Source organism: Artemia franciscana, chromosome 2 (assembly GCF_032884065.1).
Source record: "Artemia franciscana chromosome 2, ASM3288406v1, whole genome shotgun sequence".
NCBI classification, from domain to species: domain Eukaryota; kingdom Metazoa; phylum Arthropoda; class Branchiopoda; order Anostraca; family Artemiidae; genus Artemia; species Artemia franciscana.
The window spans coordinates 22297708-22320021 of NC_088864.1; the positions used below are offsets into that span (position 1 = coordinate 22297708).

Here is a 22314-nt window from a genome sequence, read left to right on the forward strand (position 1 = left end):
TATCTGAAACGTAGAGTACGGCCACTTTTCTTACGAAACAGATGAGCCATGCCTGATAGAAACAAAAGCACAGGGGTGCAATAAGCGTTATAAATCATGCACAAACCGTTGCGGTTGTAACGGTTTTTGTTTGGGGATATTTTTAAGTAAGCGACGAGTTTTCACGGCTTAATTCTCTAGGGATGAAAAGGTAGTGGAAAGTGTTGGACCGAAACACAGACCAAGCCAACTAACTAAAGAAGAGCATGGCAGAATTGCAGTCCCAGCAACGAATGGAGCGACCGCATAAGGGCTACAAAAACAAATAAACTCCCATTTAGACGCAATAACTGACAGTCCAATCTTAGATAGTTCATTGGTTAATATAGTAAAATTGGAAAGCAATCTACGGCGAGTCCAGGCAACAAGAAGAACGTCGTCTGCATATGCAACAGAAGACAAACCAATATTACCGTAAGAAACAGAACTTTTAAGGGGACGCAGGCACGGTGCAAGCACACATTTAGATATACTAGAAGACAATACGGCAGAAGTTGCAACCCATCTATTTCTAGCAGCAGTTTTCATACCATGAAGTGGTAAAAACCATGAGACTAAGTCGAAAATCTTCTGACAAAACAGGAATAAAACAAGAGCTAAGAGCTCATATGGCACTTGTGACAAGGTCGGAAGAATCAAGTGCTCATATGGCATGAGCTCTACCAAAGCTATAAGAATCAATAGATTAATTTAAAAGAAAAGTCAGAGCCTTAATGCCGGTCGGCATTTAAAATAAGAGCTCTGAGACACAAAGTCCTTTTAAACATCAAAATTCATTAAGATCCGATCACCCACTCGCACGTTAAAAATACCTCATTTTTCTAATTTTTTCTCTCCGTTCAGCCCCCCCCCCAGATGGTTGAATCGGGGAAATCAACTTTATCAAGTCAATTTGTGCAGGTCCCTGACACGCTCACCAATTTTCATTGTCCTAGCACGTCCAGAAGTACCGAACTCGCCAAAGCACTGGAGCCCCCGTAACTACCCCAAAGAGAGTGGATAAAATCCGGTTTCGTCAATCACGTATCTACGACATTTGTTTATTCTACCCACCAGGTTTCATCCCGATCTCTCTACTCTAAGCGTTTTCTAAGGTTTTCGGTTTCCCCCTCCAACTCTCCCCCAATGTCACCAGAACTGGTCGGGGTTTAAAATAAGAGATCTGAGACATGATTTCCTTCTTAATATCAAATTCAAAAATATCTCACGAACGGTCACCCGCTCGTAATTAAAAAGTACCGCCATTATTTTAATTTTTCCGAATTAACACCCCCTCCAACTCCCCTAAAGAGAGCGAATCCATTTTAGTTATGTCAATCACGTATCTAGGACTTCCCAATCACGTGCTTATTCTTCCCACCAAGTTTCATCCTGATCACTCCACTCAAAGCGTTTTCCAAGATTTCCAGCCCCCCCCCCCCCCCCGATCCCACCAATGACACTGGATCTGGTCGGGATTTAAAAGATGAGATCTGAGTTACGAGGTCCTTCTAAATATGAAATTTCATCTGATCAAATTCAAGATCTGATCACTCCTTCGTAAATTAAAAATACCTCATTTTTCCTAATTTTTCAAAATTAATCCTCCCCCCACTCCCCAAAAGAGAGTGAACTTGTTCTGTTTATGACAATCACGTATCTAGGACTTTTGCTTATTTTTCCCACTAAGTTTCATCCCGATCCCTCCACTCTAAGCATTTTCCAAGATTTTAGGTTTCCCCCTCCAATGTCACCTGATCCGGTCGGAATTTAAAATAAGAGCTCTGAGACATGATATCCTTCTAAATGTCAAATTTAATTAAGATCTGATCTAATTTTTCCAAATGAACAGTCCTCCCACTCCCCTCCCCTCCAGATGGTCGAATCGGGAAAACAACTATTACAAATTTAATCTGGTCTGGTCCCTGATACGCCAACCAAATTTCATCATCCTAGCTTATCTGGAAGTGCCTAAACTAGCAAGAACGGGACTGACAGACCGATAGACCGACAGAATTTGCCATCACTGTATGTCACTCGGTAAATACCGAGTGCCATACAAAGTAATTTTTCTCTGGGGATGGAATATTAGGTTAAATGTAATTTTTCTCTGGGGATGGAATATTAGGTTAAATGTTGAGTTCGGTATGACTTATTTTTGAAAAGGATTATTTCCAGGCTTTGGGCAATCCATAAGTGGAAGTAGTTATAGGCCCTACTAAACTGAAGGAAAACTCGACTTTCTTAAAACTTTAAACCCCCTACCCCTCGCCCTATTTTAGATAGGGCTTTTTATATTAGAGCTCGATATAAGCCCTGATCCTAGTCATATTTAGCCTAGCTTTCATTTGGATCCATTGCTCAATTCGCAAGTTATACTAAATTAAACCAAAAGCTTGACTTTTTTTCAGCACTTAAAACCCACTCCCCCTTGTTTTATTTGAGCTAGGGTTTTCATCTCAAAACTTGATGCCTGTCACGGTCTTAGGCGCCTTTGGTTCAATCTTCACTGAGATCCATCAAACTCTCGCAAGTTACACAGAATTAAATGAAAAACTCAACTTTTTGTTAGCACTTAAAGCCCCCTCCCCCTAATTAAGCTAGGGTCTTCATCTCCAAACATTATGTGTCTTGTAGTTTTGGCATCTTTGGCTTGACTTTCATTGAGATCCATTAATTCATTCGCAAGTTAAATTGAGTCAAACAAAAAACTCAACTTTTTTAGCCCTTAAAGCCCCATCCCCCTCGCCCTAATTAAGCTTGGGTCTCCATCCCAGAACTCAATGCATATCATGCTCTGAGGCATCTTTGTTCAATTTTCATCGAAATTCATCTCTCCATTTGCAAGTTACAGTGAATTAAATGAAAAACTCGAAATTTTTTAACACTTAAAGCCCCATCACCCTAATTAAGCTCAATTTCAATCCAAATAGTTCAATTTTAATGCAAATCTGACTGGTGGTTCTCCCGCTATTCTCGATCCCACAGACGGGCTGACAGACAGACAGATTTCGAAAACCTATCTTGATGGACATTTTCCACTATCGAAACAGGTGATGATGCCTGGATGATGATATGCTATTATTTTCGTTTTTTGGATCCAATGAGCCAACATGGCTACATAAGACGTTGCAAAATTCATCCGTCCGTCTGTCTATCTGTCCGTCTGTCTGTGTAGTCACGTATAGGGGGAGAACCGCTTGTTGGATTTGGATGAAAATTTTGATGGCCAGATTTGGTGCCAAGGATCATGAGGCGCATCAAGTTGAAAGATGAAGACCCTAGCTCAAATAAAACAGGGGTGAGAGGGCTTTACCTGCTAAAAACAGTTTTTCGTTCAAATCAGAGTAACTTGCGACTGGAGTGATGGATCTGAATGAAAATTGAACCAAAGAGGTCTAAGACCATGACACATATCAAGTTTTGAGATAAAGACCCTAGCTCTAATTTAACAAGGGGGAGTGGGTTTTAATTCCTGAAAAATCTAAGTTTCTGTTTAGTTTAGCATAACTTGCAAATGGAGAAACGGATCCAAATGAAAACTAGACCAAAGATGCCTAAGATCAGGGCTCATATCAAGTTCTAGTATTACAAACCCTATCTCAAATAGGGCGAGGGGGAGAGGGTTTCAAGCCTTAAAAAATTGAGTTTTCCTTTAATTTAGTAGGGCCTATAACTTATCAATGGAGTGACAAATCTGAAGTCAGATTCGTCTGAATACCTGAATTTGCCGGAACGAATTTGAAAAAATACCACTGCATTGGATCCAGCTAGAATTCCCTAGACTTGTTTATTGCAGACAACATTTAGATGGGCAAAGATTCATAGCTTCAGTAGTTTTACCAATAATATGGTCCTGAAGATGGTGAAATGGTGGAAATCTGGTTCAGTTGACGAGATGACAAAACTTAAACACAATTGTCAGAAATATAAGACCAAATGGAAATACAGTATGCAACATTTAGCACAAAACAAGTGATTTTAGCTCACTGTCGACCAGTGAACTGTGAAATAGTTTAAATTTTCTTTTTTTATATAACTTTTAAACAAAAATTAAACCAAGCGTTAATAATACTATAATTTTTTTTTCGTCAAAAACAAATACCTTATTTCATATCCAGAATAGGGCATGGAGATATATCTGAGTTTACTCTAAATCTAAAGGGTTATGTTTTCTTGTACATTGCCAAAGCACAGACACACAAAAGCTATATCTGAGTTTGCTCTAAATCTAAAGGTGATGTTTTCTTGTATATTGCCAAAGCACACACACACAAAATTTTCGTGTCAAAGGTAAAGTATTTGAAAAACAAGTACATTAAAAGTATCTTAAGTAATAAGTATTTCGTAATCTTACTTAAGTATCAAGTAATAAGTACACCCTAGAGTTTTTATTTAAGTACAAGTACAAGTAATGGAAAATTTTACTTAAGTAGTACTTCAAGTAAAAGTACTTCAAGTAAGTGACAGCACTGTCTGGAAGTGCTTAAACTAGGAAGACCAGGACTGACAGACTGATAGACCTACAGAATTTGCGATCACTGTATGTAACTTGGTAAATACCAAGTGCTATACAAAGTAATTTTCTCTGGGAATGGAATATTTGGTTGAACGTTGGCTTCAGTATGACTTATTTTGGAAAAGGGTTATTTCCAGGCTTTAGGCAAGCCATGGGTGGAAGTAGTTATAGGCCCTACTAAACTGAAGGAAAACTCGACTTTCTTAAAACTTGAAACTCCCTCCCCCTCGCCCTATTTTAGATAGGGCTTGTGATATCAGAGCTCGATATGAGCCCTGATCCTAGTCATCTTTGGTCTAGCTTTCATTTGGATCTGTTGCTCCATTCGTAAGGTATACTAATTAAACCAAAAGCTTCACTGAGATCCATCAATCTCTCGAAAGCTACACTGAACTAAATGAAAAACTCAACTTTTCATTAAGTTCGAGTCTCCGTCCCAGAACTCAATGCATACCATACTCTTAGGCATCTTTATTCAATTTTCATCGAAATTCATCTCCATATGCAAGTTAAGATGAATTAAATAAAAAAACTAGAACTTTTTTAACACTTAAAGCCCCATCGCCCTAATTAAGCTCAATTTTAAATCCAAATAGTTCAATTTCAATACAAATCTGACTGGCGGTTCTCCCGCTATACTCGATTGCACAGACGGGCGGACAGACAGACAGATCTCAAAAACCTATCTTGATGGATATTTTCCACTATCCAAATAGGTGATGATACCTGGATGATGATATGCCATTGTTTTCCTTTTTTTGGATCCAATTAGCGAACATGGCTACATAAGACGTTACAAAATCCGTCCGTCCGTCTGTCTGTCTGTCCGTCCGTCTGTGTAATCACGTATTAGGGGAGAAACGTTGGTTGTATTTGGATGAAAATTTTGATGGCCATATTTGGTGCCAAGGATCATGAGACACATCAAGTTGAAAGATGAAGACCCTAGCTCAAATAAAACAGGGGGGAGAGGGATTTACCTGCTAAAATCAGTTTTTCGTTTAATTCAGAGTAACTTGCGACTGGAGTGATGGATCTGAACGAAAATTGAACCAAAGAGGCCTAAGACCATGAGACATATCAAGTTTTGAGATAAAGACCCTATCTTAAATTTAACAAGGGGGAGTGGGTTTTAATTCCTGAAAAATTTAAGTTTTCTGTTTAGTTTAGTATAACTTGCAAATGGAGTAACGGATCCGAATGAAAACAAGACCAAAGATGCCTAAGATCAGGGCTCATATCAAGTTCTGGTATCACAAACCCTATCTCAAATAGGGCGAGGGGAGAGGGTTTCAAGTCTTAAGAAAGTTGAGTTTTCCTTTAATGTAGTAGGGCCTATAACTTATGAATGGAGTGACAAATCTGAAGTCAGATTCGTCTGAATATCTGAATTTGCTGGAACGAATTTGACAAAATACCACTGCATTGGATACAGCTAGAATTGCCTAAAATTGTTTATTGCAGACATCATTTAGATAGGCAAAGATTCATAGCTTCAGTATTTTTACCAATAATATGGTCCTGAAGATGATGAAATGGTAGAAACCTGGTTCAGTTGACGAGACGACAAAACTTAAACACTATTGTCAGAAATATAAGCCCAAATTGACTACAGTATGCAACATTTACCACAAAACAAGTGATTTTTGCTCACTGTCGACCAGTGAACTGTGAAATAATTTCAATTTTCCTTGCTATATAACTTTTAAACAAAAATTAAACCAAGTGTTAATCATACTATAATTTTTTTCGTCAAAAACAAATACCTAATTTCATATCCAAAAATAGGGCATGGGGCTGTATCTGAGTTTACTCTAAATCTAAAGGGTGATGTTTTCTTGTACATTGCCAAAGCACAGACACACAAAAGCTATATCTGAGTTTGCTCTAAGCCTAAAGGTGATGTTTTCTTGTACATTGCCAAAGCAAACACACACAAAATTTTCGTGTCAAAGGTAAAGTATTTGAAAAACAAGTACATTAAAAGTATCTTAAGTAATAAGTATTTCGTAATCTTACTTAAGTATCAAGTAATAAGTACACCCTAGAGTTTTTACTTAAGTACAAGTACAAGTAATGGAAAATTTTATTTAAGTAGTACTTCAAGTAAGTGACAGCACTGCTCTAGAGAGTGTTTTTTGCAGACATGGATTATTTCGGTGCAATACTGAAAATGTACTGCTCTTTGATTTGAGGGGAAAATATTTTTATGGGATTGATTTTCTGCTTCCTGATATGAAAAGCAATCAGAGATTAAATTAAAAAAATTAATCTAAAAAATTTTATAAATTAAATGACAAAAATTTAAATGAAAAAAATAATAAAAAGCAAGGAGGAGCATTCGAAGTTAAAACGAACGGAAGTAATTGTTCCGCATATGACGGGGCCACCTCCCCCCGTAAAAAAGATGATTGCAGTGTTATTTCTGCATAAGTTTTAATAAATAATGGGCAAAAATTAACTTAAAAAATAAAGCTTTTTGAGGGAAGTAAAGAACGAAGTTGAAACTTAAAACAAACAAAAATTATTTCTTCATAGCCTGTTTAACATATATTAATAAAACTATCGCAAGTAAATCAACTGGTGATATATTCCCATGTTTGTAGGATTACAGAAAACTAACACACTAAAGTCAAGCATAAAAAAAGAAAATTGATTTCAAACAGTTCGTGGTAATGAACCGTAGTAAGGAGCGACCTGGTTCAAAAGTAACCAAAACTCTAAAATACAGAAGTTTGATACCAATATTGGTATACCTAACAAAATTGGATTCTTATACTCATTAAATATATAACTTTCATCAGGTTTAGTCCTACCTATCAAAGGTTGCGAGCCTGGAAAAATTTGCCTTACTTTAAAAAAAGGGGGAAACAACCCCTAAATGTCATACAATCTTAATGAAAATCACACCATCAGATTCAGCATATCAGAGAACCCTACTGTAGAGGTTTTAAGCTCATATCTGCAAAAATGTGGAATTTTGTACTTTTTGCCTGAGGAAGTCCAGGGGTGATCGTATCGACCCAGTGGTCATAGAGTGTCGTGAGAGGGCTCATTCAAACGGAAATTAAAATTTTTGTGCCCTTTTTAAGCGACCAAAAATATTAGAGGCCAACTAGGACCCCAAACACGCTCATTTTTTCCCAGTCACTGGATCAAAATTTTGAGATAGCTATTTTGTTCAGCATAGTGGATAATGTAATAACTATGTCTTTGGGGACAAATTAATCCCCCACAGTCTCCGGAGGAACGGCTCCAAGTTATATGCTTTGCCCACTGTTTACATATAGCATTGGTTACTGGGAAGTATACTGAGGTTTTCAGGGGGAATTTTTTCTATGGTGGTGGGGGGGGGAGAGTTGGTTACGTAAGAGGACCTTTCCATGCAGGAATTTACCATGTGATAAGAGAATTTCCATGAAGCGGGCGCTGGATTTTCCAGCATTATTAAAAAAAAAAACAATGGGAAATTAAATAAAGAATCAAGTTTTTTCAATTGAAAGTAAGGAGCAACATTAAAACTTAAAACGAACAGAAACTATTACGTATATGAGGGGGTCCGTCCCCTCCTCAATAGCTTGCTCTTTACCCTTGTTTAGTTTTTTACTCGCTCTTTAGTTTTTTTATTATTTAAGAGTCAAAAGTAAGTACGTGGCCTTACGACAACAAACTAATTTATAACGCTTTTATAGTCTCACAGGAGATGTGGTATCAGTAGCTTTCAGTATATTTCAGTAGCCCTCCTCAATTTTAATCTATTCAAAGCCTCCCTCTATACAATATAAATACCTAGATTTCTCAACTGTCCTGTTTTGTCAAATTATGTCTATATTCACTTCCGATCTCAATTTAGATGTGTATAAGGAAAAACACAAAAAATTAAAGGCTCACTGTGATAATTTCTTTCGAAACTGCTTTTTGATGAAGAAAAGATGTCCCAAGCATTATTCTTTCTTTATAGATTTTGAGCTCCGGTGCCCAAACAACAAGTAAAACTGTGGTAATTCATAAAGTTTATTAATCTGTTTGTTGATATTCTTTTTTTCTAAGTTTTTCTTAAATATAATAAAAAAAAACCGCAGAAGAAAACATTATTTAGCTTTCTTCAGTGCTAACATAAAGGAAATTTTCTTTTCACTTAACTTTTACTTTGCTTGTATCTGCATTAGGATCCGCCTCATCTGCCTTCTGAATTCCAAATGTTTGGTGAGAATTACAAGTTGCTCATCCTTTTAAAATCACACAACTAATCGCTCTTATAAACAGCTCAAGATGAATAGGAAGATCTTCACTTGCATAACAAACGCAATTTAAGCCGAGTGGAAGAATCTTGGCCAACAGCAGCAAATTCGTTTTATATGTACTTCTGCTGATTTACTGAAAAAGGATTTTTACATTGTCTTCAGTTCTTTTTCAGCCATAGTGGTACTTTTATATTATTTTCAGTTCTTTTTCAGCCCTAGTGGTATTTTTATAGTTTTCAGTTCTTTTGCAGCCATACTTGATCTAACGAAAAATGATTTTTATATTGTTTTCAGTTCCTTTTGTAGCCATAGTGGTACTTTTTATAGTCTTTTCAGTTGTTTTGCAGCCATAGTGGTACTTTTTATATTGTTTTCAGTTCTTTTGCAGTCATAGTTGATTTATTGATAAAGGATATTTGTATTGCTTTCAGTTCTTTTGCAGCCATACTTGATATAACGAAAAATGATTTTATATTGTTTTCAGTTCCTTTTGTAGCCATAGTGGTACTTTTTATAGTATTTTCAGTTGTTTTGCAGCCATAGTTGATCTACTGAAAAAGGATTTTTATATTGTTTCCAGTTTTTTTGCAGCCATAGTGGTACTTCTTATATTGTTTTCAGTTCTTTTGCAGCCTTAGTTGATCTAATGATAAAGGATATTTGTATTGCTTTCAGTTCTTTTGCAGCCATACTTGATATAACGAAAAATGATTTTATATTGTTTTCAGTTCCTTTTGTAGCCATAGTGGTACTTTTTATAGTATTTTCAGTTCTTTTGCAGCCATAGTTGATCTACTGAAAAAGGATTTTTATATTGTTTCCAGTTTTTTTGCAGCCATAGTGGTACTTCTTATATTGTTTTCAGTTCTTTTGCAGCCTTAGTTGATCTAATGATAAAGGATATTTGTATTGCTTTCAGTTCTTTTGCAGCCATACTTGATCTAACGAAAAATGATTTTTATATTGTTTTCAGTTCCTTTTGTAGCCATAGTGGTACTTTTTATAGTCTTTTCAGTTGTTTTGCAGCCATAGTTGATCTACTGAAAAAGGATTTTTATATTGTTTCCAGTTTTTTTGCAGCCATAGTGGTACTTTTTATATTGTTTTCAGTTCTTTTGCAGTCATAGTTGATCTAATGATAAAGGATATTTGTATTGCTTTCAGTTCTTTTGCAGCCATACTTGATCTAACGAAAAATGATTTTTATATTGTTTTCAGTTCCTTTTGTAGCCATAGTGGTACTTTTTATAGTCTTTTCAGTTGTTTTGCAGCCATAGTGGTACTTTTTATATTGTTTTCAGTTCTTTTGCAGTCATAGTTGATTTATTGATAAAGGATATTTGTATTGCTTTCAGTTCTTTTGCAGACAGAGTTGACCTACTGAAAAAGGATTTTATATTGTTTTCCTTTTTTTGCAGCCATTTTGGTACTTTTTATATTGTTTTCAGTTCTTTCGCCGCCACAGTTGATCTACTGAAAAAGGAGTTTTATATTGTTTTCAGTCCTTTTGTAGCCATAGTGGTACTTTTTATAGTGTTTTCAGTTCTTTTGGAGCCATAAGTTGATCTACTGAAAAAGGATTTTTATATTGTTTTCAGTTCTTTTGTAGCCATAGTGGTACTTTTTATATTTTTTTCAGTTGTTTTGCAGCCATTGTTGATCTACTGAAAAAGAATTTTTATATATCGATCTCGATGAAATTTTTTAGCCCGTGGCGTGATGCCGAAAAAGTAGAGATGACATCAAAGGCACTTTTTGGACCAAAGTTCGACATTTTCATGAGCCAAGCTCATGACAACCCTGTTCATAAAGGAAATGAATTCAGTCAGTCTTCACCGATATATTCAGCAGATGGAAGTTTTTTTTTTTGTCAAGTGAGCTACATTGGGGTAAAAAAGCAGACGACAAGAGTAATTTACATTTCTTATAGATACTTCAATTTTTTTAACAAGATCGTCAGTTTTAGAATATGTTGGAGGCTAGTTCGCTATTTCTTAGGGCTTAGTACTATATCTTAATATCAGGTGAGTCATGCTCATTTAGCTTCATATGCTTATTTTTTACTTAGCATAAAATATTACATTTACATGCCTACCGGGACAGAGGTAGAAAAGGTGAGACGGGTCATCACTACCTTGGTAGCAGTACACTCGGGGCTTGGTATTATATCTTAATATCGAAGGAGTCTGGTTCATTAGCTTCAAATGCTTACTTTTTATGAGCATTCTAGTCTGGTATCATCATATTTTCATTATCAATAAATATCGTAAAAATGCAAGTTCAAATAATAGCTTATTTCATATTTTACGATTAAAAGCCTTTATTTTTAACCAAAAAACTTTCAATTTCTATAAACTTAAAATAGATTTAAGGGCTAGAGAAACTTGACGTTTTATTCCAGCGTCTCAAGATCGTAGATGCGGAAAATGTAATGTGTTATTGCAAACTTCTAAAATATTGACAGTCAATAATAACAATTTACTTAGCCAACCCATAAAAACCGTATCAACTGAGGTAGTAAGTAACTACTAATCTTATGTTGAAGATGTTCTAAAATATTGACAAAATCTTTTAATATTAAAAGTTAATCTTTAAAGTCCAAAGTGAGCTTTAACATATAAATAAATCGTATTTCAAAAGCTGGCGAAAAAATATACCTGTATTGAACAAGTACGGCCGCTTTTAGCTTGAAAAACGCTATGTATATTCATCCTTTGTGATAGATAGCATTACTTTCAGCATTTACCAAACATCGTTATAGCAGTCACTGTTGACAAGCTTTCAGTTTCCCCGAACTCAATCCAAGCCTTTTCAAGGGCAAAATTCAGTCTAATTGGTCATATCTTTTTTTCATATTTCGACAAAGAAAATATAACATCTCTGTTGGTTGGGGGGTTAGCAATGAATAAATATTGACCACCTTCATTCAAACTATCTAAAAAGAACTCGTTGATAATGTCAGTATTAAATCTAAAAAAACACTTTATTTAAACATTAAAAAAAAAAACAAAAAAACACCGATATCACAAATATAGAATAATCACTCATGAATCAATATTGTGACTATAAATACGCATATACCAGACAAAAAAACAACAACAACAAAAAAACACAACAACAAGAGCCACATCTATTCATACTTTACAGCTGATCTAATTTCAGAAATATTTTTGCTGAAACGTGACTCACTAAAAACTAGATTTCTGGTTACACTTTTTGGAGATCATGACCAGCTCCAACCCTTGTTGGGAGGGGGGCAGATATGAGTATTCTATATTCTTTTTCGGCAGGAAAAAAAATCATTTTCGGCAGAATCTGCCTCAAGATATTGTCAGAACTCATTGAGATTTGGTGGGGAGTTTGAGCAAGTGGCCCTGATTGTGCTCTTTGCAGGATCGTAATAGATCATATCTCTGGTTTGGGAAGGAATAAAAATATCTAAGAGTCCTATCAGGAAATCTACCAAAACAGGTTGTGGCAGGAAGTAAAAGCCAGTGTTTTACATAATCCCTTCCAGAGCCCAGAACCGATCCTACTTCCATTGGCAATGGGAAGGCGTGTGACCGGGGGGGGGGGGGGGGCTAAGCTTTATTTATCAGATGGGTTTGTTTGATCTTAACAAATCTAGATGAGTAATAATAGCTAGACTCCTAGTTTCACCTTCTGGGAGTCAATAACTTACGGAGTTTGTCAGAAATCTCTTAATGTCAGCCTTATGTTTAGAAAGGCAGGCAGAATCCAATAAAATTTGTCCAATTGCTAAAGTAATAACTTACGATTTCTATTGACTAACACTTCTGTTTCAACGAGTTAACAGGAGACTGCTAGCAAATATTATTAGTTTACAATTGCGTAATGGAAAAAAAGCCTATATCAGGCAAATGAATGTATAAGTTTCAAATATTGTGGGATCTTTTATTTCATTATATATTCAATATGGTAGCCATTGCATCACATTTTATTTAAAGTGAACTTTGATTTTAATGTAATTTAGCTAGAACACTATCGTATATACCGGACACGTGCTCAGACCCCTTCCCCCCTAAAAAAAAATTGAGAGCAAAACTTGAGATTCATCTCTCTCCACAATTTCCTACGGCTTTTCTAAAAAATTACTCACTTTTTGTTTTTTAAATAAAGAAGCACAAATAAGCAACTAAACAATCATTTCATTATAATAGACTTTTAATTAAATGGCCGAAAGAATATCTAAAAGTGAAATTCGCCCGGTAATCCGTCGCCACATAAGAGAATGCCACCACCAGCCACCTCCCAGCAGAGGTAATTCCTCTCTTTCTTTAAAATCCCTCGCTTGTAGCGAAGATAAAATGAGAAAATTATTAAGACAAGCGGCAATTATAATTGTAGAGCCGAGAAAATCGTAATAAAAAAAAAGCATTGAAGGTAGAATGCAGATTGCTAGACGGTATTGGTTATTTTCCTTTGGGGAACTCAACTAAGACTCCAACCTTACATTTATACATTGTGTTTGTCAATAATTTGCAAAGTAATTTGTAAGTAAAACGAGTTTTAAAACACTTTTCGTGGCCTTGGACAAACAAAGCATAGTGCATTTCAAATTGGCCTTCTTCAGCCCTACTCTTGAACTACTTAAAACAATAAACTCCAAAGCGCCTCCGGCTTAGCTCAAGATATAATACTGTTGAAAACTCATTTCCAAACAGATGTTTCGCTCTACTATACTGCCATCTATTCATTATTATTTATTAATTTTAAGGCAGTAGATACATCTGATTTATCTAGAAGAAAAAGTAGTATTTGATAAGGATGATAACTTCGATGTTTAATATTTGAAGTGGTTTCAAACACAAACACCGCTCCATCACTATAACAATACGTACTGAGACTAGAAAAATATTTGCATCACAGCACAGTAAAATATAAGTAAAAAGAAGTTAATGTTCACGACAACAAAAAGGGTAAGTAACTGAACAAATAAAACAAAATTTACACATTATCGTGCCCAGAACGTGCATATCATATGCTTTCATAAACCGTCAATATCTTACAAATGTTTTTATCATCACTGACGTGCTACTCATAGACATTCTAGTATACTATTAAAGTTAAGTGATTAAGGTTAATTATATATCATTTAACGAAAGTTAATTATTTAATTAATCAATTTTTATTAGTTAATTATTAAATTAAAGTTATTAAATTTATGATGTTCTACTAAATTGCTGCTGCTCATAGATAATCTTTCGGCGTTTTTGGTGGTTCACCGTTAGATGGTTCACTAAGAAAATTTTACTCTGGAGAATTAAAAACCATATAAATCCACTGTTTATATAGTGATTGTAAATTTTCAAAACCCTGAGCAGGTATAAATTATGACGTTTTGTTTTTAGTGAAAATTAGTATATTCTTAGAAAGATTTCTTTTTTATTAAAAGTTAAGACCCTGTTTTTAGGTGTTGTTAGCTGTTACATTAGCTGCTACATCCGTAAACAATGTAAGTACACCTAAAAAAAGTTTAAAATATATTCATAAATTTGAAAAAAAAACTTTAATTAATGATAATGGTTTTAATTAGTCATAATTGTCAGTATTATTTAGTTCTAATGAGATTATAATTAGTTTTAAGTTATGACCGTTTCTATACATACTATTTATTATAATTAATACACTTTTGTAATCCTGCCACAAGTTTTCAAATCATTGACCGCACCAGTTTGTGTCCAAATTTCTTTTTAATTCTTCCTTTGAGTTCCCAGATCTTCAAACATGTTTTCCCTCTAAAAAAAATTTTAACCAAAGGAAAAGATGAAAATCCATTTAAAGGGAAGAGTGCCATAAGGGTGGCCATAAGGTGGTGATAACATTTTATTTGAAGAAATACATTTAGGTGCTACTTGTTCACGAACTGCAAATTTGAAGTCTGTTTGGCAGATTAAGGCCTTATATAATCGTTCAGAAGGAATATTCTTCGTAGAATTTGACCTTCTATTTTGCTTTAACGGTCGTAGAGGGAAAAAGAGCTCCACATTATATGCTTAATTTATGATAAATTTCAGTCCAGGAAGCAAATTTCTTAGTAAAAAAAAAGTTGAAAAACGGATAACCGGCCACAGTGGGACGGGTCTTAAAGAAGATGCTCCAACATGATTCAAAGGCAATTGATCATTAGACATTAACGGACCTTAAAAAACTGGAATAAGACTAATTAAATCAGAGATTAGGGCCTTTTAATTGGCAGTTTTCTGAGGTTTAAGGCAGCTGACTTAATAAATAGTGACTTTTACTTTGTGAAAGCATGTAGGATATAAAGATATGTTGAATAGTCTTGAAGCTAAAGGCATGAAAATTACTTTTTCTCCATGGCCCTCTTTCTTTTTTTAAGGAAAAACACCTCCGCGAATGAAATCAGTATTTAAATATCTATATAAAGAAATCTTTCCCACGTTCTTACTCACTTATGAAAAGTGTAAGATACACCCTTTTGATTTTGGGCACGACGACGTTAAATCCGAATATCATCCCACTTTTTCTTCATTTGTTAATCATATCATATCGTTAAAATATCATTTCGATTAAGTTTCAGTTTCATTCAAATATCCTTTCAATTTGCCAAAAGGCTAAATCATAACAACCGATTCATAGACACAGATCATACGGAACCCAATGGAATGATGGGATGTGCTTCATTTCTGACGTTGGTCATATCAATTTCACTGTACGCCGGCGGTGGGTCATCCACACTAACCCCTAAAAAATATGCAATAGGTTGAATAGCTACAACATTAGGATATTCTCTATTGTATACTCATATAAGAGTTAATAAAAATATTTCAGAAAGCAGTAATATAAGACAAAAGAATAAAAAATATACAACCACAAGCTTGCTGTGGTGTTATGACATATTGGGCGAGGAATCTCCAAAAATTTTAAGCAGTAAAAAGGTTTGGAAATAATTGATGACTTAATACATTCAACAAAGAAAAGCTTGAATTAACAGTGAATTTGTATGATCTGCGATTTATCACAGATTAAAATCCTCAAAAAGTTCCTTGGCACTTAAAAAAAGTTAAAGTCCGTGCCAATCTGCTGGCTTTAGTCGAAGGAGTCGTTCTTTATTTCCAAAATCGTCAGCAGTAATTACTACAAAAGTCACCAGAAAGAAAATTCACCAATTAATAAGACACTACATTTTATTAATAGTTTTTGTTTTGTCAGAGACTTAATAGCTGTTGCCTAATGTAACAGTAATTTTGTTCAAAATGAAAGTCAATATAGAATACCACCAACTATAACTATTTCATTTTTTAGTAACTTTTAATCATTTACTAACCACCAACTGTAGCTACTGGGAAACTTTGACTAAAACATTAAGAATTATGATTCTCTTTATCCATTCTTCCAACATCATTTTTTGGTTGTATGTTAAGCAGTTTAGGAGTTGCTATATTTTGAGAATTACTGCTTCGTCCAGTAGCGTCAATTCACGGAAGTTTAGTGGGAGGGAGAATATATTTTGCTGTTCTTTTTCAACGAAAGTACATAAAAACTCAAAATTTCAACGAAAATTCCAAATAGTATTTCTCAAAATCTAGGGAAGAGTGCAAAATCCCTACCCCAACTTAAGCCAATAGTTTACTGAGTATTATTGTAATGTTTATGATTATCTTTTCACGGTATGATTGGAGTGTTTTTGTACAAAAAAGTATTGTATTTCATTGCATGATTTTTTTTAAGCGTCTCAACTTTTTTTAAATGATATTTTTACCGCCTCCCCAAAAAAAGAATTCGTCAGTATAACAATTATAAAATAAAAGTTTTAACTAAAAGACAAAGTAAATATAAAAGAAAAACAATATAGAGACAGACAAAAAATACACACTTCTCAAGGTTACAAAAAAGTGTCATTATAAACAACACTTTGACGAGCGGATACCAAATCGGTTTCCATATTTAAAACTAAAACTAATTGACCGGATAATAAATTAAATGTTCACAATCATGTCCATAAAAGTTTACATGATAGACAGACGGAGACTGCACCGAAGAGAGGGAGTTTTTAAAGAGAGTGCATTAAAGAAACTACACTAAAGAGAGATGTAATATCTTTTCAGGAAATAAAACAGAAAAATTTTCAGCGAAACTTCGATCTTTTTTTACACAAAATATATGACAAAATAAACTTTAGAAACTGTCAACAAATTTAAAAAACTGTTGCCACTACCCCTAAAATGAATAGATTCAGTCTCAAAATAGTGAATTACTGCACTTAAATATTATTAAACCTGTGGTATCAAAGAGAATAGTTAGGACCTTTTGTCAAGTATGAGTCCAGTTTCTCTTCTCTGAGACACGATAAGATTTATTCATAAATAATTTAAAACCATTAATTAAATAGGCTACAATGAATACAAAGCCCGTAAAAGAGGCCAAGACATACGATTCATTTAAGCACTAAATCAGATGAAAAAATGGGAAGATTTGTAATATCGCTAAGAAAAAAAAAGAATAGAAGAAATTTTTTTAAACAGTATAAAATATTTATGTAAAATTAAATAGACTGTAATAAATCCTATAAATGATAAGAAAAACGTGTAGAAGCCAAAATTTTTCAAAACATTCTTTTCTTGAAATCCAATCGGAATTTGTCAGTTCATTTGGCAAGACACTTTGTTGTTTTCAAATTACCATAAGTGTCATCAGAATAATTTTTTCGGAGGGTTCCTTTTCATAGGCTACTATTTCACTTGGCAAATAGAAGCTAAAATCCAGAACACAAACACATGTCTATTTCTTATTGTCAAACTGAAATTTCCAAATACCAGTAAATTCTTTGGTAGTTTAAAATTTTTAATTTTTACGGAACTTCGGGCAGACTCGCAGCTTACAAAAATAGGTACTTCACCTATTAAACATTACTTTTTTTCTTTTTTCATTACTTCCACTTAGTTTTGATAATTTAAACAAACTGATTCCCTCCCAGGAAGTTCCCATTTCTCTTAAATCTTTCATTACAACTTTCAATATCTTTTTCCGGCTTCTAGCGTCATTTAAGCTTCTATTTGACCCTTCTGCGCTAGTACTCTCCCCTACCCATTTTTCTATGTGTATATTCAGGCAGTGGCAGTGGCACAGGCAGTGGCAGGTTTGGGAGTTTTTTTTTCTATATACAACCAATTAACTCGGGCATACCAATAGAACCCAAATATTTCAATCTCTCTTATTGTCAAATTGAAAGTAGTGAACAGTCCCTTAAACTGACATGTCAAACAGATATACTAGAGAATATTTTTAGGGACTGTCCTTTCTAAACTTTAAAAAGGACACTCCGTTCAATCCAAAAAAAATAATAATAATTCACGCTTTCTGATGATGTAAGTTTCATTAAATGTGAATATCTGTATCTACGGCCCAAAACAGGAGAAGTTGAATGGCATTTATAGGATATTCAGGAAAAAAGGAGTCTGCTTTTAATTTTCTCAAATTTATTCGGATTTTTCATCAAAACTATACAAGCTATGGCAAGACCACACTATCAATTCTGAATAGTTTGGTCACACAAATAAATTTTTTTATAATGGACGAGGTAGAGTGATCCTTTACGGTATCTAAAATTGTTAGGAAGAAGTATAAAGCTGTGAAATTTGAAAATGTTTCTATAATATATATTATAGTAAATATATATTCTTAATATAAAAGAAATGCAAAATTATGTTTCAGTCTCACGTTTGGAGAAACTTCTGCAAAGTAAAATCTTGCAAAAAAAAATAATGAGTATACGTTCCAGGACTATTGGTTTATTCCCAAAAAGACTGACGAAAGTAAAAATTTGCAATTTTTTTGGTAATTTTACTCTTATTAAAGCAAAGGGCATAGTTAATAAATAGAAAATAATTAATAAATTGTTAACTAATTAATAAAATAAAAATAAATAAATAATTACAATATTCAAAGAGTAACAATTAAAATAATCAAAAGATAAATTAAAAATAGATAAAACTTAAATTATCAATCGATTAATAAATTGAAAATAATTTTATTAATAAATGGAAATTTTGTTAAAACTTGGCAGGTAAAAGTTTGATAAATTTGTAAGAACTATATATTAATAAATAAAATAACAATAAGTCAAATAATAATTTTTTTTTATAAAACATAAAAATTGATCAATTAAACAATTGAAAATAATTTTGTAAAAAAAAAAAACTGAATAAAGTGAGAATTTGCAAAATGGTTTATGTTTTCCAATAACCCAGTTTTTTCTTTTAAAAACCCAGCTTATATTAGAAAGACACGACATGTGTCTCTCCTTTCAAGTAAATAAGTATAAAGTAAATAGTGAATAAGTAAAGATACATTTGAATTCATCGAGGGGAGGGGCTAAAGAGGGTAGGATATTTCAGATGCATCTGATCTACCATGTCTGAGAACTCTTTGTCCGGTTTTTCTATACTAATTATAGGAAACTACCTAATCCTATAAATAAATGAAGATACAAACCATTCCTGATATTGCAGTTAGTTTCACCATATCTATTATCCAGACCCTCTGATCTCATCCTTGCTAGTAGCAATGAATCTTGACGAAGGCAGTTTTCAAATTCAATTTCGTATTGGCTAATGGTTTGTATGGGATTTGTAATAACAATATTTTGCTTGTTTTTGACTCGAGCTACGGCCAGAATAAAAATTCCTACCCATAAGAAAAATGCCAAACAGCAGCCTAGAAAACAATAAGATTATACACATTTAATTTCCTTTTTACACGAAATAAATTTCAAGGAAATTCTGATGCGTATCACCAATACGAGTTTAATACTGAAAATCATCAATTTGGCCCAAGCATCATCTGCACAGCAATATTTTAGCCCAATCAATATGCGTCAATGACAGAAAAAACAGCCACCCTTGTCAGAACGAATCCGTAACACGTTGCAAAAATATTTTAGTGCTTAAGAGTACATCTGTTTTCCAAATTGTCTTACCTTCGAAGGAAAGAAATGTTCTTTAAACCAAACTCCTTCCACCTATAAAGTCTTGAATAGCCTTTTAACTGAAGGTTTTCATAGTGGTGAATAAAATGTACTCGTATATTCCTGAAAAATTAGTAAGTTCGGGCTAAAGAGAACATTTTCTAGTCATTAAAGGCACGAGTTTGAAAAACAAGAGCCAAGAACTCATATGACACTTGTGACGAGGTCGGAAAAGCCAAGAGCCAAGAGCTTCTTCTCACCCAGTTTCATTACTATCTCTCCACTCTAAGAATTTTCAAAGATTTCCGTTTTCCCCTCCAACTCCCCCCAATGTCACCAGATATGGTTGGGATTTAAAATAGGAGCTCTGAGATACGAGGTCCTTCTAAATATCAAATTTCATTGAGATCCGATAACCTGTTCATAAGTTAAAAATACCTAATTTTTTTTTAATTTTTACGAATAAACCATCTTTCCACTCTCCTCCAAATGGTCAAATTGGGGAGGTTGGAAAATCCAACAGCCAAGAGCTTCTTCCCACCAGTTTTATTACGATCTTCCACTCTAAGCGTTTTCAAAGATTTCCATTTCCCCCCTCTAACTTCCCCCAATGTCGCCGGACGCGACTGGGATTTAAAATAAGACCTCTGAGTTACGAGGTCCTTCTAAATATAAAATTTCATTAAAATCTGATAGCCTGTTCGTAAGTTAAAAACACCTAATTTTTTCTAATTTTTCCGAATTAACCATCCTTCCACTCTCCCCCAAATGGTCAAATCGGGGAAGCGACTATTTCTAACTTAATCTGGCCGGGTCCCTGATACGCCTGCCAACTTTCAGCGATCGTTATATTGATGACATATCTGATCACATAATCTAGTTTCGGATCTTCTTCATGTAAAAATTGCAGTGGTCCGGGATTCAAACCTAAGACCTCTCGCACCGTAAGCGAGAATCATACTCCTGGACCACAAGCCATACTTAAGAAGAACAATTATTTGTTTTATCGGTAAGAAAAAAAATCTTCTAAACTATCTCGTGCGCTCGCTCCCCCTCCCCAGATGGTCAAATAGGGAAAGAGACTATTTCTAAATTACTTTATTCTGGTCCCTGATACGCCTGCCAACTTTCATCGTCCTAGCTTATCTGGAAGTGCCCAAACTAGCAAATACTCCCGAACTCCCCCATAGAGAGCAGATCCGGTCCGTTTATGTCAATAATGTATCTAGAACATGTGATTATTATTCCCATCAAGTTTCATTCCGATCTCTACACTCTAAGCGTTTCCCAAGATTTACAGTTTCCCAATCCAACTCCCCCCAATTTCACCTGATCCAGATGGGATTTAAAATAACAGCTTTGAAACACAAAATCCTTCTAAATATCAAATTTTATTAAGATCTGATCACCCGCCTGGAAGTTAAAAATATCTCATTTTTTCTAATTCTTCCGAATTGACCCCCCTCCAGCTCCCCCAAAGAGAGCTAATCTACTCTGGTAAAGTCAATCACGTATCTAGGACTTGGGCTTATTCTTCCCACCAAGTATCATCACGATCTCTGGATTCTCTGCACTCTAAGCGTTTTCCAAGATTTCCGGTTTCCTCCTCCAACTCCCCCCAACGTCACCAGATCTGGTCAGGATTTAAAATAAAAGCTCTGAGACACGAGGTCCTTCTAAATATCAAATTTTAATAGGATCCTATCACCCGTTCGTAAGTTAAAAAAAACTCATTTTTCTATTTTTTCTAAATTACCGAATTAGATCCCCCAACTCCCTCAAAGAGAGCAGCTCCGGCTATGTCCATCACGTATCTAGGACTTGTGAATATTCTTCCTACCAGTTTCATCCCGATCTCTCCACTCTGAACGTTTTCCAAGATTTCCGGTCCCCTCCCCAACTCACCCTATGACACTAGATCCGATCAGGATTTAAAATAAGAGGTCCATCTAAATATCAAACTTCATTAAGAACCTATCACTCGTTCGTAAGTTAAAAATACCTCATTTTTCCTAATTTTTCAAAATTAACCGCACCCCCCAACTCTCCCAAAGAGAGCGGATCCGTTTCGGTTATGTCAATCATGTATCTAGAAATTATGCTTATTTTTCCCACCAAGTTTTATCCAGATCGCTCCACTCTAAGCGTTTTCCAAGATTTCAGGTTCCCCCCTCCAACTCCCGCCAATGTCACCAGATCCGGCCACGATTTGAAACATGAGCTCTGAAGCACGATATCCTTCTAAATATTAAATTTCATTAAGGTCTGAACAGCCGTTCGTAAGTTAAAAATACCTATTTTTTTCAAATTTTTCCGAATTAACCGCTACTCCCCCAGTCCCCCTACTCCCCCCAGATGGGTGAATTGGGGAAACGACTATTTCTAATTTAATCTGGTCTAATCCCTGATACGCCTGCCAAATTTCATCTTCCTAGCTTATCTGAAAGTGCCCAAACTAGCAAAACCGAGACCGACAGACCAACAGAAATTGCGATCGCTATATGTCACTTGGTAAAAAGTGAAGTACCATAAAAAAGTTCTTTAGTCAGAAAAGTGTTCTATTTTTAATTTTTTGAAAGTCA

General features: G+C 34.6%; 2 protein-coding genes across 2 annotated transcripts in view; both read right to left on the reverse strand.

Annotated features, from left to right (window-relative positions):
- Positions 1-22314, reverse strand: part of LOC136038830 (procathepsin L-like) — a 216970-nt gene that overhangs the window by 111881 nt on the left and 82775 nt on the right. The gene's annotated exons all lie outside the window — the stretch shown is intronic.
- The window catches only part of LOC136038824 (low-density lipoprotein receptor class A domain-containing protein 3-like), a 58015-nt gene continuing 47446 nt past the window's right edge, over positions 11746-22314 (reverse strand). Inside the window, exons 6-7 of the mRNA XM_065722230.1 lie at positions 19261-19482; positions 11746-15510 (exon numbers count right to left, since the gene is read on the reverse strand). Coding sequence (XP_065578302.1) covers positions 15413-15510; positions 19261-19482 — 320 coding nt within the window. The 3' untranslated portion in view covers positions 11746-15412. The remainder of the gene's footprint in view (positions 15511-19260; positions 19483-22314) is intronic.